This window comes from Bos mutus, chromosome 25 (assembly GCF_027580195.1).
Source record: "Bos mutus isolate GX-2022 chromosome 25, NWIPB_WYAK_1.1, whole genome shotgun sequence".
Lineage (NCBI taxonomy): Eukaryota > Metazoa > Chordata > Mammalia > Artiodactyla > Bovidae > Bos > Bos mutus.
The window spans coordinates 32,109,773-32,122,796 of record NC_091641.1 but is presented as its reverse complement, the minus strand read 5'-3'; the positions used below and the strand labels follow the sequence as shown (position 1 = coordinate 32,122,796).

Here is a 13,024-nt window from a genome sequence, read left to right as displayed (position 1 = left end):
TGCTGGCAGCATGGCGCCCACCAGGGGAGGGGAACCTTGGGTGAGGGAGGAAGTCCAGGTTGCTGCTGGTAGCCCAGGCAGCTGATTTCTAAGAAACCAGCTGAGGGACAGGAAGGCTGGGGCAAAGCTCAGGATGGCTTTTACTTTCAGTTTTCTGCGTCTGGAGCAGTGTAGGTACCCAAGGTTCTTGGCTGGGAGGGGACGGTGTTACAGGCACAGCGTTGTCAAATGTCAAGGACACAGACCAGGCCCAGAGCCCGGAGAGGTCTTGCCCGGCCCCATCCACAGCTGTCAGGGTAGGAGCAGGGACCGCTGGGGGTAATGGCCGCCCGGCCCGGTCCGGCCCGGCCATCAGGGCTTCCTGTTTATTCACTTGACCTTTATTTTGTACATGGTTCGGATTATTTATTCCTTCACCCATTCATTCATTCATGCACTCATTCATTCATTCACCCATCCATCCACTCACCCATGCACAAGTCCTTTCTCTCACTCCTAAGACCTCTCTGTCTTCTCTTTCCTTCCTATTTTCCCGGGTTGTCTTTCCTCTCCTCTTCCCACTCCCTGTCTCCCCAGCTCTGCCTCTTGCTCCCTCTCTCTGCCTATCTGCACGCCTTGCTTCCCCACCCCCTTTTCTGACTCACTCACCTATTTTTTCCCTGGAGGAGGTGATAGCTGAGCTGGGCTTTGAAGACTGAGGAGGAGTCTTGACCTGGGCAGTCAAGTGAAGAGGATGCAAGAGAAACATCAAAGACTTCCCCTGGGTTGCTCAAAAGGCCAAAGGATCATGGAAGCAGATGGGGAATGTGAAGAGGACAGTGAGGGGCTAAAATGTACAGTGGGGCTGGGCAGTGAAGGACCTCAGAGCCCGTGGGGAAGGGGTCAGATTTTAGTGTCTAGCAGCTGGGAGCCATTAGAATGCTGTGGGGTCATCTGGCTTGGTCCCAGTACTGCTTCTATGACTTTATCAGCCATGAGATCTAGACAAGGAGCTCAACCTCTCCTGGCCTAGTCTGTGAAATGAGACAATAAGGGTACCCATCTAGAAAGAGCTAGATAAAGGGGAGCCAGTAGCAATACTCACTGGCAGGGGGAGCCAAGGGTATGTGTGTGTGACCAGGGGTTTCAGGTGAATGAATCAGAAGTTTAGATGGTCACACCCAATTCCCTCCATTGCCTGCCAAGGGGCCAAGCCCACATCTCTGTTCCTCAGTTTCCCCATCTGCAATCCAATGAGGGGAAGGTCCACTTTAAGCTCAAGCCTGCACTCCTCACCCCACCCCCATGCCCTGCCCACTTGGCCGGGGGCGCCCGCCAGGCCCCCCTCCCGCCAGGACCTGAGGGAGTTTCACTTTGACCCACCTTCCAGAAACTATGGCCCTTCCTGTCACCAGGTTACCACAGAGGGAACTTGGCAAAAGATAAGATTAGCAGCACGGAGGAACCCCAGGCTGGCCATGCTAGGCTTTCATTTTTAGTGTCCCAAGCTGGGCCCCTACATAGGGTCCACCCTGCCCTGCCAGCGTCACGCCTCATATTGAGCATGTACTCTGTGCTTATATCACTTCCTATTAATACTATGTACCTGTGAGATCTGAGGCCTTACCCCATTTCACAGGTGAGGAAACTGAGGCTTAGTCAGTGCCCATGACACATAGCTGGCAGCCAAGCTGGGCAGTTTCCCAGGCACGGGATGGGTGTCCTGGAGGGTCCCTGGATGATGGTTTTAGGTGAGACCCAGGGACACTTTGATAAAACATTGAGCTGATGTGCAAGATTTCCTATTTTCCACTCAAGTAAAGGAGACAGTCTCATATGGGTGTCTGTGTCTTAAACACCTCTCTGCCATTTGACACGTCTCGCTCTCTCTTCCCCTCCCTCCCTCGCTCTCAGCCACACACAAAACAGGCTTTTTGTGTGTGTGTGTGTGCTCAATCACGTACAACTCTTTGCAACATCATGGACTGTAGCCCGACAGGCTTTTCTGTCCATGGGATTTTCCAAGCAAGAATTCTGGAGTGGGTTGCCATTTCCTCCTCCAGGAGATTTTCCCAACCCAGGGATCGGACCCTCATCTCCTGTGGCTCTTTCATTGGCAGGTGGATTCTTTACCACCACATCACCTGGGAAGCCCACATACAAGAGACCTTCTCTGAAAGCAGAGCAAGACACCGATCTCTAGCTAAAACTTGCTAACACTGTTTGAATTTCATTGCATTTTTTTCAAGGGTTACCTTTTAGTGGCAGGTGACTCTGGCTTTCTGTGTATAGTTATGATACATTTCCCTTTGAATAAAACTTACCTAAGGAAACCGAGTAACTTGAACAGCTGCAACTTGGATAGAGCTGGCAAAAATCATAAAAGTGGATCTCCGGTGTCTGATAGTTTGGAAACCTTAGCTTAAAGCGAGGGAATGGCTATAAAATCGGGCTGCCTGTGTTGGAACCTCCTAGGTTCTGCCACGTAGCCACTGTGTGACTGTGGGCACTTTATTTAACCTCTCTGTGCATGTTTTCTCATCTGCAAAATGAGTATCATAACAATAATATGTCTGTTTGATATGGTTCTTGTGAGGGTTAAATGAAACACAACGCATGAATTACATAGAACAATGCCTAGTGTCTAGTGAGCAATTGACATGATGGGCTGGTAGCCTCAACCATTTGCAGCAAATGACAAGCTGAGAAAGCAAGCATGTCTGTCTGACTTCATGACTGTGCTCACTCAAATACACAGGGCAGCCCATGTGAAGCAAAATAGTAATAATTATTATAACCTCTATATTTGTGTCGTGATCCAAGTTATCTCCACTTAGAGTAAATCATTTGATCCTCATAGCCCTTCCGAAGCAAGGCAGAGTGCTTCTCGTTTAGTCTTGTTGTTATTCTTCAGTCACTCAGTTGTGTCCAACTCTTTGTGACTCCAGCACACCAGGCTTCCCTGTCCTTCACTGTCTCCCGGAGTTTGCTCAAACTCATGTCCAGTGAGTTGATGATGCCATCCAGCCATCTTGTCCTCTGTTGTCCCCTTCTGCTCCTGCCCTCAATCTTTCCCAGCTTCAGGATCTTTTCCAATAAGTCAGCTCTTTGCATCAGGTGGCCAAAGTATTGGAGCTTCAGCATCAGTCCTTTCAATGAATATTCGGGGTTGATTTCCTTTAGAATGGACTGGCTTGATCTCCTTGAAGTCCAAGGGGCTCTCAAGAGTCTTTTCCAGCATTGACGCTAATTCTTGTTTTATAGATGAGGCCACTACAGTCACACTAACAGAACTCGAACCCAGGGCCTGGGTCCCAGGTCTTTCTGCTCCTCCGTGTTGCCTCCCACAGTGAAATGTTGAGGGGAGGGGCCACCAAGGCTGACTTACCCAGGCCTAGCCCCCTCCTCTCCACCCTGCTCCTGGATGCCCCTCCCAGCTGCACCCAAGTATGGGAGGTATGGGAGGGAGTGTCTCATCCCACAGGCCGCTGCAGGTCCCCAGGTGGGGCCAGCCCCGAATGTCACCCTCCTAACTCAGGATCCAGATGTCAGGCTCGCACCATTCCTGTCTTTGCCCATCAGCATTTGCATCCATACCCCCTCCACACACACACCCCCACCAGCTGCCAGGACTGCCCCAGAGCCACTCCCGCAGGGTCCCTTCTGATCAAGCAGTCCTCTCCTAGGCTGAATTCTGATGCAACCTTGCAGATAAGTTACCAGCCCACTGTCTTGCCTGGCTTCCCAGCCTGTGCTAGAGGGAAAAGGATGAATGAGGTGCTCTGAGCCCTGGCTGGTTGTATGGCTCTGAACATCCTCCAGGGTGGCCCTAAGTCTCAGAAACCTATTAACCCATGAACCCTTGGGCATTGTAGTTGGTAAGACCATGACCTTGGGCATCAAGCACCTGGAGTCAAACTCTGGCTTTGCCATTTACACATTTGAGGTAGGGGGGTGGTGGTGGTGGTGGGCAATTCCTTCTTTTCTGAGCCCACCTCCTTGATGCAACCTGGGCCAAGTATTAGCACCCTTTAGGTGCTCAGTAACTGGCATTATATTAAAACAGCAGCAAGGCAAGGATCATAAAGCAGAGAGGCCAGCCCTAATTATTGGAGACCTATCACGTGTTAAACTCTTTACAGGTACCCTCTTACTTAATCTTGTCCATGGGATGGGTACATTGATTAATCTCATTTGCAGGTGAGAAACCTAGCGTTCAGGACCTAAGGGCCGTGTGAGTTGGCACAGCAGCGGCGGGTGTGCACTGGTATGGAGTGGAAGCTCTTTTTGGTCTCCTAAGACCAGAGGGGGCTGGGAGATCCCGCTCTTATGGGCTTGACCTGACCGCCCTCTCTGAGTGGGTGGTGGGGTGGGGATGGTAGTGCCGGTGGGGGCGGGGAGGTCTTCCAAGCGGGCAGCAAGCACAGGGAGGCGCTAGGACCACACGGAGGCCAGAGGGGCCACAGTGCAGGGGCGGGGGTCGGGGGGCCAGAGCCGAGCACTGACAAGACCCGAGGAGCAGGTGAGGGCGGCCAGTGACGTCATCAGTGCGCGGCACCTGGCGTCCTGGGCGCCCTGGGGCCCGGGGAGACCTGGAGGCGACGGCACTCGTACGTGGACAAACCCTTCATCTTGAGACCTAACCAGGCGCGGGAACAGCATGTGCAAAGGCCCGGTGGCAGGAGGGCGTGCAGTGAGTGCTGAGGCCAGCCGCGCGGGTCCTCGGGGGTGGGGGCAACTGGGCCTTCTCCTGAGCGCGGCCGGGAGCCGTTGGAGAACTGGGGCTTGGAGATGCCAGGCCTCACGCGGCGGTGTCTGTTCTGAGGGCGGTGGTGTATCGGGGCCAAACAGGTGGTCTAGAGCAGGGGAATCCTTCTCCCCTGTGGGCTGTCTGAGGGCCAGGACCAGGTGGGAGGGGCAGTTGAGCGCCCATCTTGGGCACTGTTGTCCCTGTGTGAATTTGCTTCGTTGAAGACCACACTCTGCTCTCTGAGGGAACTTGAGACCCCTAGAATCGGCCCAGGGCTATTTTATTCCCTAGGAGCCTCGAGCCCTGGGGAGTCTCTGGATGACGGTAGTGGACGCCGGTGAAGGGGCTGCCCCGGGGAGGGGGATGCAAAGGCACTGGACACTCCACCCGATGTCAGGCCCAATCCACCTCCTCCTAGGTCCTGTGCTTCCTCTCCCCAGGTTGAGGCTGGCTGCTCCAAGAAGCCCCTCACTGGAGTCTGTGGGGCTGTGCCCTGGGGATTTGCTCAGACCTAGGTTGGGGATCTGATCATAGTTGAGGTTTCTGAAGAGCTGAGGGGGTCTGACCAAGAATGACCCCTCCCTCCACACACACACACACACACACACACACACACACACCCCTGGCTCCCCCCCACCACACACCTGCATACCCATCCCCTGGCTCCCCATCACAGTTCAAATCCACACACACACACACACACACACCCCTGGCTCCCTCCCACCACACACCTGCATACCCATCCCCTGGCTCCCCATCACAGTTCAAATCCACACACACACACACACACACACACACACACACACACCCCTGGCTCCCCCCCACCACACACCTGCATACCCATCCCCTGGCTCCCCATCACAGTTCAAATCCACGCTCCTCACCAGTGGCTGTGCCCACTGCCCTCCCATCCCGCCTCACCTCCTGCCACTCGCCTTCACTCAACCCCTTCCCCTCCAGCTCCACCAGCCACTGGACTGGGTTGAGCTCGTTCCCAGTTGCTGTTCCGTCTACCTGAAATGCCTGCCTCCCCGGCTGGCTCTGACCTGTCATTCCAGGCACAATTTCAGTGTCACCTTGAAGGGGCCTTCCTGATCTTTCTTTCTGAAATAGTCCCAGTCTGCTGTGCCGCCACCTAGTTGAGTTGTCATCTTGAGCACTGTCACTACTTGGAATGTTCTGGTGCCTTTAGTTTCATAGTTAGTTAACAGTCTGAGGCCCTGAACGTGAACTCCATGAGAGCAGGGGCCAGACTCCCTTGACTGTGTCCATTCCTGTATCCACTGGGCTTAAGAGCAATGCCTGGAACGTAAGTCGGTGCTCAGTGCATGTTTGTTGGACCTCATTATCGTTTACTGAGCACCACATCATTTGGAGACATGTGGCCAGACTCTGGGCTAAATGCCTTCTGTGCATCGCTTCAGGAAGAGGCTCAGCTCTGCACTTCCTGGCTCGGGGACAGTTAACAGTCCCACTCAAGCTGGGAAGATCAAGCAGGCTGAAGCGAGACCTGGGGAAATGCCTCTTCACAGGGTTCCTCACTCTTCCCTCCTCCACTCTTGAAGAAACCAACTACCTTGAGAGTGTGGCAGAGCCGGTGCAAGTCTTGGCTGTCACTTTTGAGTTGTGTGACCCTAAGTAAGTGACAGTACTACTTTGGGCCTCTGTTTCCTATCTCTGAAATGGGGGGCAGAGTCCCCCGCTGAGGAAAGGCTTTGATGCGGGTCAGAGGCTGTTCTCACCCAGGCCCGCAGTCCCCGTCGTCCTGGAGAGCGGCCCCTTTGCCATCCTGCCCGCCCTCTGCTGCCCCGCTCACCCGCTGTCAGTGGGAAGAATACCTCAGTCGCACCTGGGCCCCCAGCCCAGGCCCACACATACACCAGTCCTCCTCTCACTTTTCATTCTTGTAAATTGACGTCAGCGCTGCTGAATCACGAAGCTGAGGTTTGAGACGACCTGCACGACGGGGAAGCCACGCGGCGCACGCCGCCCCCTGCCCTGCAGCGTCTGCACTGCTGTGCCCATCTGTTACTCGGGGTCTGGAGTGCAGCTCCCGGGGGCTTCTAGGTCATTTCAGGTCACGTTATGTATGGCAGTATAGCTTTAAAAAAAAAAAAATGACTCACAAAGAGAAGGGGCCAGCTCTGGGGAGTGTGAGTAAGGGAGCTTTACTTTCAGCTGTTTTGCTCAGGGAAATGGGCTTGTGTATGAGTTTTGGTAATAAAGATGTGACTTTTAAGGGTTTTTTTTGAGAGGGGAAAAAACCCTGGAAATATTATAAACTTGACTGCGATTTGTCCCTCCTTAGATGAGGACCTGTTTCCTTATCTATAAGATGGGAATGTTAGTTAATAGCACCTAAATCCTAAGGCTCAGGTGAAGGTTGAATGTTTTAATATAGGTGACTAGGCGCTCAGAATGGTGCATTCCCAGTGATGCTAATATATATGTTAGCAGCTGCTACTGTTATTATTTCGACTGTTAGGCCTCATGGGAGGCTAGTGCTACCCAGCCTCTGAAGCAGTACTGAGTTTGCCATCTGGCTCCAGCACTTGCTGTATGCCCTGCTTTGCCTCTCTGAGCCTCAGTTTTCTCATCTATATAAAGGGGGAGAAGTTTCTAACCCACAGGCCAGATGAGAGGCTTAAAGTAGCTAGCACAGGGCCCAGCATACAGTAGGCACTCACTAAGTGTCTGCCGTATGCCCAAGCACTGCCTTCTTGGGTTTCTCCTTGCCCTGCCCAAGCTGGGTAGGAGACAGGAAAGTCTGAACACGAGACTTGAGCCACAAAGCACAGAACAAAGGGAAGGGAGACGGTTCAAAGAAGAAAAAGAGCAATGATTCCTTGAGGCACACAGACGTCACCTCCCTCCCTCCCTCCCACCCCGCCTCATTAAAGGATGAAATTGCCAAAGCTCTCTGAGATCCTAAATCTCTCCTGGCCATCCTTAACCTTGGGGCCTGGAACCTATTTAATCCCCAAGACAAGCCTGGGCCACTCCAGCTCTCCGGCTATCAAGTTAATTTTATGCTGCAGTTTAAAGTCTGAAAGGTATTATTAAATATTAGGACACTCCATTATAAACATGTCCAGGGCTGCAGAGGGCCATTCGGAGTTCTAAAATTGAAGTGGGATGTGTCCGTGAGGCCACTTAACTCTACACCTGAAAACGACTCGATTCACCGGGTGCAGCACCACAGCCCTGAGCGGCCAAAAGACCGGCCACAGATACAGGAGTAGCCGTAAAACCCATGTCCTGGGCATTCTCTAGTGATGCTGGCCAGCCCCAGTTTTGGAAAACATCACCTCCTCCACTATGCATCAGTACCTGCTGCTGAGGGTTACAGCAAAGCAACCTCTTCCAGCAAGCCATTTTAGAGGCAGTCACTGAGGCCCCTAGAGGCAAAGGGAATTGCCCAGAGCTGCCAACAGGGCCCTCCTGCCACCACAGACCACAGAGTGTCTTCTGGTTCCAAGTTGCGTGTTCACCAAAAAGTACACGAGACAAGACAGGGCGGGAAGAAGGAAGTTCAGACCTGACCCTGTTATCCCCATCCCATCTCAGTATCTCTGTCTCCCTAGATACAAGTTTCAGAATGTACCACTCCTCCTTCCAAAAACTCATCAACCCCCCCACCCCCACGCTCTTCCTGGAAGAAGCTGTGGTCACAGAATGAAAGAAGTTTCCCCTCTGTCATCCATTTCAAACAGATTTCTGGGAGGACGGCCAAAAAAAGGCCCAAGTGTCTTCTCTGACACCAGAATGACCACAGGCAAATTTACCCTGCCTTGGTTTTCTCTTCCATAAAATGGGGATAAGAGCCTTGCTTCATAGTGTAGTCTTTATAGATTAAGTAAATTTAAGCATATGTAAATAAAGTACAGACTAGGACCTGGCACACATTAAGTGCTCAGACACGAAGTGCCCTTTTACCAGACACACAATACCAAAACTAGACCAAGGGTTCCTCTCCCCCTGGGAGCTGAGGGTGAAGCCTTGTGGGGTTCCCAGCCACAGAACACCTTCAGCCACACCCACGTCAGTATTAGGAACCCGGACCCACTCATAACCGTGGAAAACCTTTGACCAAAGCACACGCTCTAGAAACCTTTTCTTTTTTTTTTTTCTTAAAAAAAAAAAACTTTCATAATAAAGTTTATTACCTAAACTGGTGGTAAAAAATATAAAATAGGATTCTGCACAGCAGAAAAATAAAGCCAGAGACCCTCCCCAACCCCTGGTTTGTGCAAAGATACTGAGTATATGTAAACATGAAGAGGTAGGAGGTACGAGTTCAGGCCCTGGTCCCAGGTACAGTTTTAAGTTAAGCTGCTACGACAACCAGGGGGACCCAGAGGGAGCACCAGGAGGGGGCACCCCTCAAGAGGTGGGGAGGGGTCTGCGGCCTGGTCTCCAGCCCAGGGCAGGAGGCGCCTCGCCCCCTACGCCCGCTCCCTCCAACCCAGGTGGGGAGGGCACCCACATGGTCCAGGAAAATAATAATTAATAATAGAAAATAGTAAGAGGGCGCCCCAGTTAATGCTGCGGTGCGCGGCCGGTCAGATCTGGAAGGGGAAGGAGCTCAGGTAGTCGCGAAGGACGGGGTTGAGGGGGATGCGCGCCAGGTTCTCGCGGCCCACGGTGGCCACGATGCGCTGGCGGCACAGCTCCTGCAGCGGCCGCACGCGGCGCTGGCGCAGCGGGGCCCCCAGCATGCGGCGCGGCGCCGCCACGTAGTGCTCCAGCAGCTCGAAGAGGCAGTCGAAGCTCTCGCGGCTGCCGTCCAGGTGGAAGCGGCCGGCCTGGAAGTGCACGCGGATGCTCGTGGGGCCCGAGGCCATCTTCACGCTGAGGGCGAAGAAGCAGTTCCTCTGTCGGCTGTCGCGCACCAGGAAGGTGCCCACGGGCTCGGCGCGCAGCCGCTCGTGCGCTCCGTGCACGCTCAGGGGCCCCCAGTAGAAGCCGCAGGCGTCGAGGAGCGCGCTGGCTCGGGTGATGCGCCGGTACTCGGCGTGCGAGCGGAACGTGCGGAAGTGCGTATCGCCCGGGGCCGGGGCTGGAGCCGGGGCTGCGGCCGCCGGGCAGGGCCGCAGGCGCGCCGGGGCCGCGGACGAGGGCGAGGAGGTGGAAGAGGAGGAGGAGGAGGAGGAAGAAGACTCTGGCCGCCGTCTGGGCTCTGCTGCTGTGGAGATTGCATTGTCGGCTGCCACCTGGTTGTGTGCTACCATCCTACACGCGGGGCCGGCCGGAGGGGTGGGCCATAGCGTCCGGGGATGCGCTGATGGGGGAGACAGGCAGTGAGCAGAGTCCGGGTGCGACTGGGCAGGTGAGGGCCCGCGAGGCAGCTCGGGAGGGGCAGGGCCCTGGGCTGAGCCGCTCCTAAAGGGCCGAGGGCTCAAGCCCGCGTCAGCGCGGCCCTTTGGACCTCAGTGGACTCATCTAGAAAATGGGCTTGCCGCCCGCGGCGCCCTTGCTGGCGGGTAGGAGCTCGGCGGCGCGCTGTGCCGCCTCCGAGTCCGAGTCCGAGTCCGAGAAGGGGGCGTGGAGAGAGGCGCCGAGCAGAAGCCTGCCCCGGACTCGGGCCACCCGGTCCTCGGCTCACCGCCCCGCGGCTGCCGCCTGCCGGTCAGGGCGGGAATGGGCGCCTTGTCCGGGCGATTCAGGCAGAAAAGCAGAAGAAAAGCGGCGCTGCGGGTAACCCAAGCCCGGGGTCCGCCAGGCTGGGGCCCGCAGGGGCCAGGGGCGTGGCGGACGCGACCCCACCACGCAGCCCCCGAGGCCGCCCCGGCCCCAGACGGTCCCGTGCGTTCCCCCCCTCTCCCTCTAGCTTCGTCGCCCAGCGTCCGTCTCACCTGGCGGCGGGGCGCGGGGCGCCGCGGGAGGGGCGGCGGGGGTCTCCGGGGCGGCTCTCGCGCATGCTCCGGGGCCGGGAGCCGTGCAGCTGCCACGGCCGCAGCTCTCTCTGCTGCGCGCCCGCCCCTGCACCAGTCTTTTAAACCGGCTTGGAGGCGTAGGGTTTGCGAGGCCCCGCCCCTGAAGGCTCCGCCCCCTCCAGGCCCGCCCTTCCGCGCCACTTTCGGTTTCTTTTTCTGCGCACCGCGGAGGCCGGCGCCGCTCGACTTGTCCCACAAATCCGGGACCCCTCCCCGGGGAGGTCCCCCAGCCCTGACCTAGCCTCGCACCTGTCCTAGGACCCGTCTGTCAAGGTCTCTAGCACTGCCCTTGAACCTCCGGGGCACTCTCAGCACCCCCCTTTTCGGACCTGGCGGCCCTCCGGTACCCCCACTGCCTTCGGTCGCACGTTTCTTCAGGCAAGCCCATTAGGATACTCCGGACTGGCCCTGACACACCAGTCACCTCCGCCAGGTGTCTCAGCACCTATCTCTGGTAGATCTGTGTCCTCTACTCTGGAGCCGGACACCTCCACCCTATCCCGGGCCTCACCTGGGACCCCTGGGGACTGCTGCCTCCATCGCCCTGCCACCCTAGTCCCGGCGCCTCTAGATAGCCACCTCCGCCTCCCTCGCTGCCTATCTCTGTCCCTGATGTTGGCTTGGGGTTCCCAGGAAGCGGCGGGTTGACCACAGGCTTCGGAGGAACCCTTTGGCGGCGCGGGAGGGGTACCTCGACTGCGAGCCCAGTTCCTTGAAACCGGGTGGGGCCTGGCAAGGTCCCAGGCGGCCCTGGCCTGCCTTTTCTCCTACCAGACAGCTGGAGAAACTGAGGCCCGGTGACCGGCAGAGAGGGAGGTCCAAACGAGGACACCCTGCTCGCTTTTATTTTGGGGAGAGGAGGGAGCAGCTGGGCACCTCTAAATGCACTTTGGAGACCAGGGAAAAGAGAGTTCATTTTCAGATGTGATCATTCCAGAAGCCTACTCTGAGCTTTCCTGGCCAGCCCCTCCTCTTCCTCCCTCCTCTCTTTTACAGATCCCACCCACCCCCACCCCACCCCCCCACCCCCACCCCACCCCCCCACCCCCCGCCCCCAACTGCTCCCTCCCCACACTCATACCTCGGGTCTTGGAATGATGGGGTACCCGCTACAGTTTGTACATTTGTGTATGATGCTGTCTGTCATAGAAGGGCATGGAGTAGGTGCCTGGCTAGTACATGTACTTTTGAATGAAAGAAAGAACAAATGAGCTTGGGGGCCGGCTGGTGGGTGGTGAGTCTCACAGCCTGGAGGGGTCAGGAGGAGTAGCTAGACTTCGCAGGGTCCTGCTCAACACTGGCACACACTGCCCTCTACAGGCAACTCTCAGGCCGCAGCCCAGCTTTGCTGCTTGGCTCCAAGGCCCGGCGCCGGGTCCTCCTGCCAGCCTCCCTGGCGCTTTCCTGCCCTGGCCCCAGGCAGAGCCCAGGACTCCCGTGTTTCCTCGTGAAGACAAGAGGATGGCCCAGAACCCGCCTTGTGTAGGATCCCACTGTCTCCCGGAATCCGTGTTGGCAGCAGCTGATGTTGGTTGTTGATGTGGTCATCCTGAGTCCTGTGTATGTGTGTGTGTGTGTGTGTGCAAGGACATGAGAAGATGCATAGCCATGCCTGTGCCAGGGTTCAGGTGCTGTGGTCATTCTGGAGCACCTGCGGGGGGCTGCCTTGTGGTGGGTGACAGCACAAAGCAGTGGTTAAAAGCTGGGCTTTGGACGCAGTCTGCCTAGTTTCCAATTCTAATTTTGCAACTTTCTGTCCCTCTGACCTTGGACGAGTAATTAACTCCCTTGCCTGGTTTCCTCATCTCTGAAGGGGGTAATAACATCTCCCTCATAGTGTGGGGATTAAAAGAGTGATTAGGGGTCACGTGCTTACACCAGTCCCTGGTGCGTCAGAGGCATTCAGTAGGTGTTTGCTTTCGCTGCTGTTGTTCATCGGCGGCCGTCAGCAGCAATGAGAGCATGTTGGAGCTCATGGCTTCATGTTAGAAGTCCTGGTGCGAGGAAAGCAGGCCATAGACAGCATGAGTGGAGTGAAAGGAGAGCGTTACACGGGGGGTTAACCAGGCCCCTGGCTGCTGGCAGTGGGGAGACACAGCACTTCCTTCTCACTCTAGCTGGAGGCGGGTGGTCCAGGCCCAGAGAAGGCAGCCAGGCTGGGCTGGCTCCTGCGTGACTTGTCTTCCTGCCAGCATGTCTCCTTGCCCAGAGCAGATCTATATCTGATGGCCCATATGCCCCCTACCACTCATTGACAGCCCAGATGGCTACTTTGAAGAGTTCCCTCTTATTCCTGAGCACTAGGACCGCCTCCTCTCAGCCCCTTACTTGTTCCCACATGCCCACCCATCCCCACGGA

The 13,024-nt window shown here is 56.1% G+C and overlaps 1 protein-coding gene across 1 annotated transcript; it reads right to left on the bottom strand.

Moving 5' to 3' along the window:
• Positions 1–7,615: 7,615 nt before the first annotated feature.
• On the bottom strand, positions 7,616–11,293 carry SOCS1 (suppressor of cytokine signaling 1). Its single transcript, XM_070362629.1, has 2 exons — positions 10,585–11,293; positions 7,616–10,010 (listed from the first exon to the last, which is right to left on the bottom strand). The coding sequence occupies exon 2, from the start codon at positions 9,958–9,960 to the stop codon at positions 9,292–9,294; it is 669 nt and encodes a 222-aa protein (XP_070218730.1). The 5' UTR covers positions 9,961–10,010; positions 10,585–11,293; the 3' UTR covers positions 7,616–9,291.
• Between the last annotated feature and the right edge of the window lie 1,731 nt (positions 11,294–13,024).

Coding starts and splice junctions, on each gene's coding strand:
- SOCS1 (XM_070362629.1), bottom strand. CDS start 9,960: ATGGTAGCACACAACCAGGTGGCAGCCGACAATGCAATCTCCACAGCA.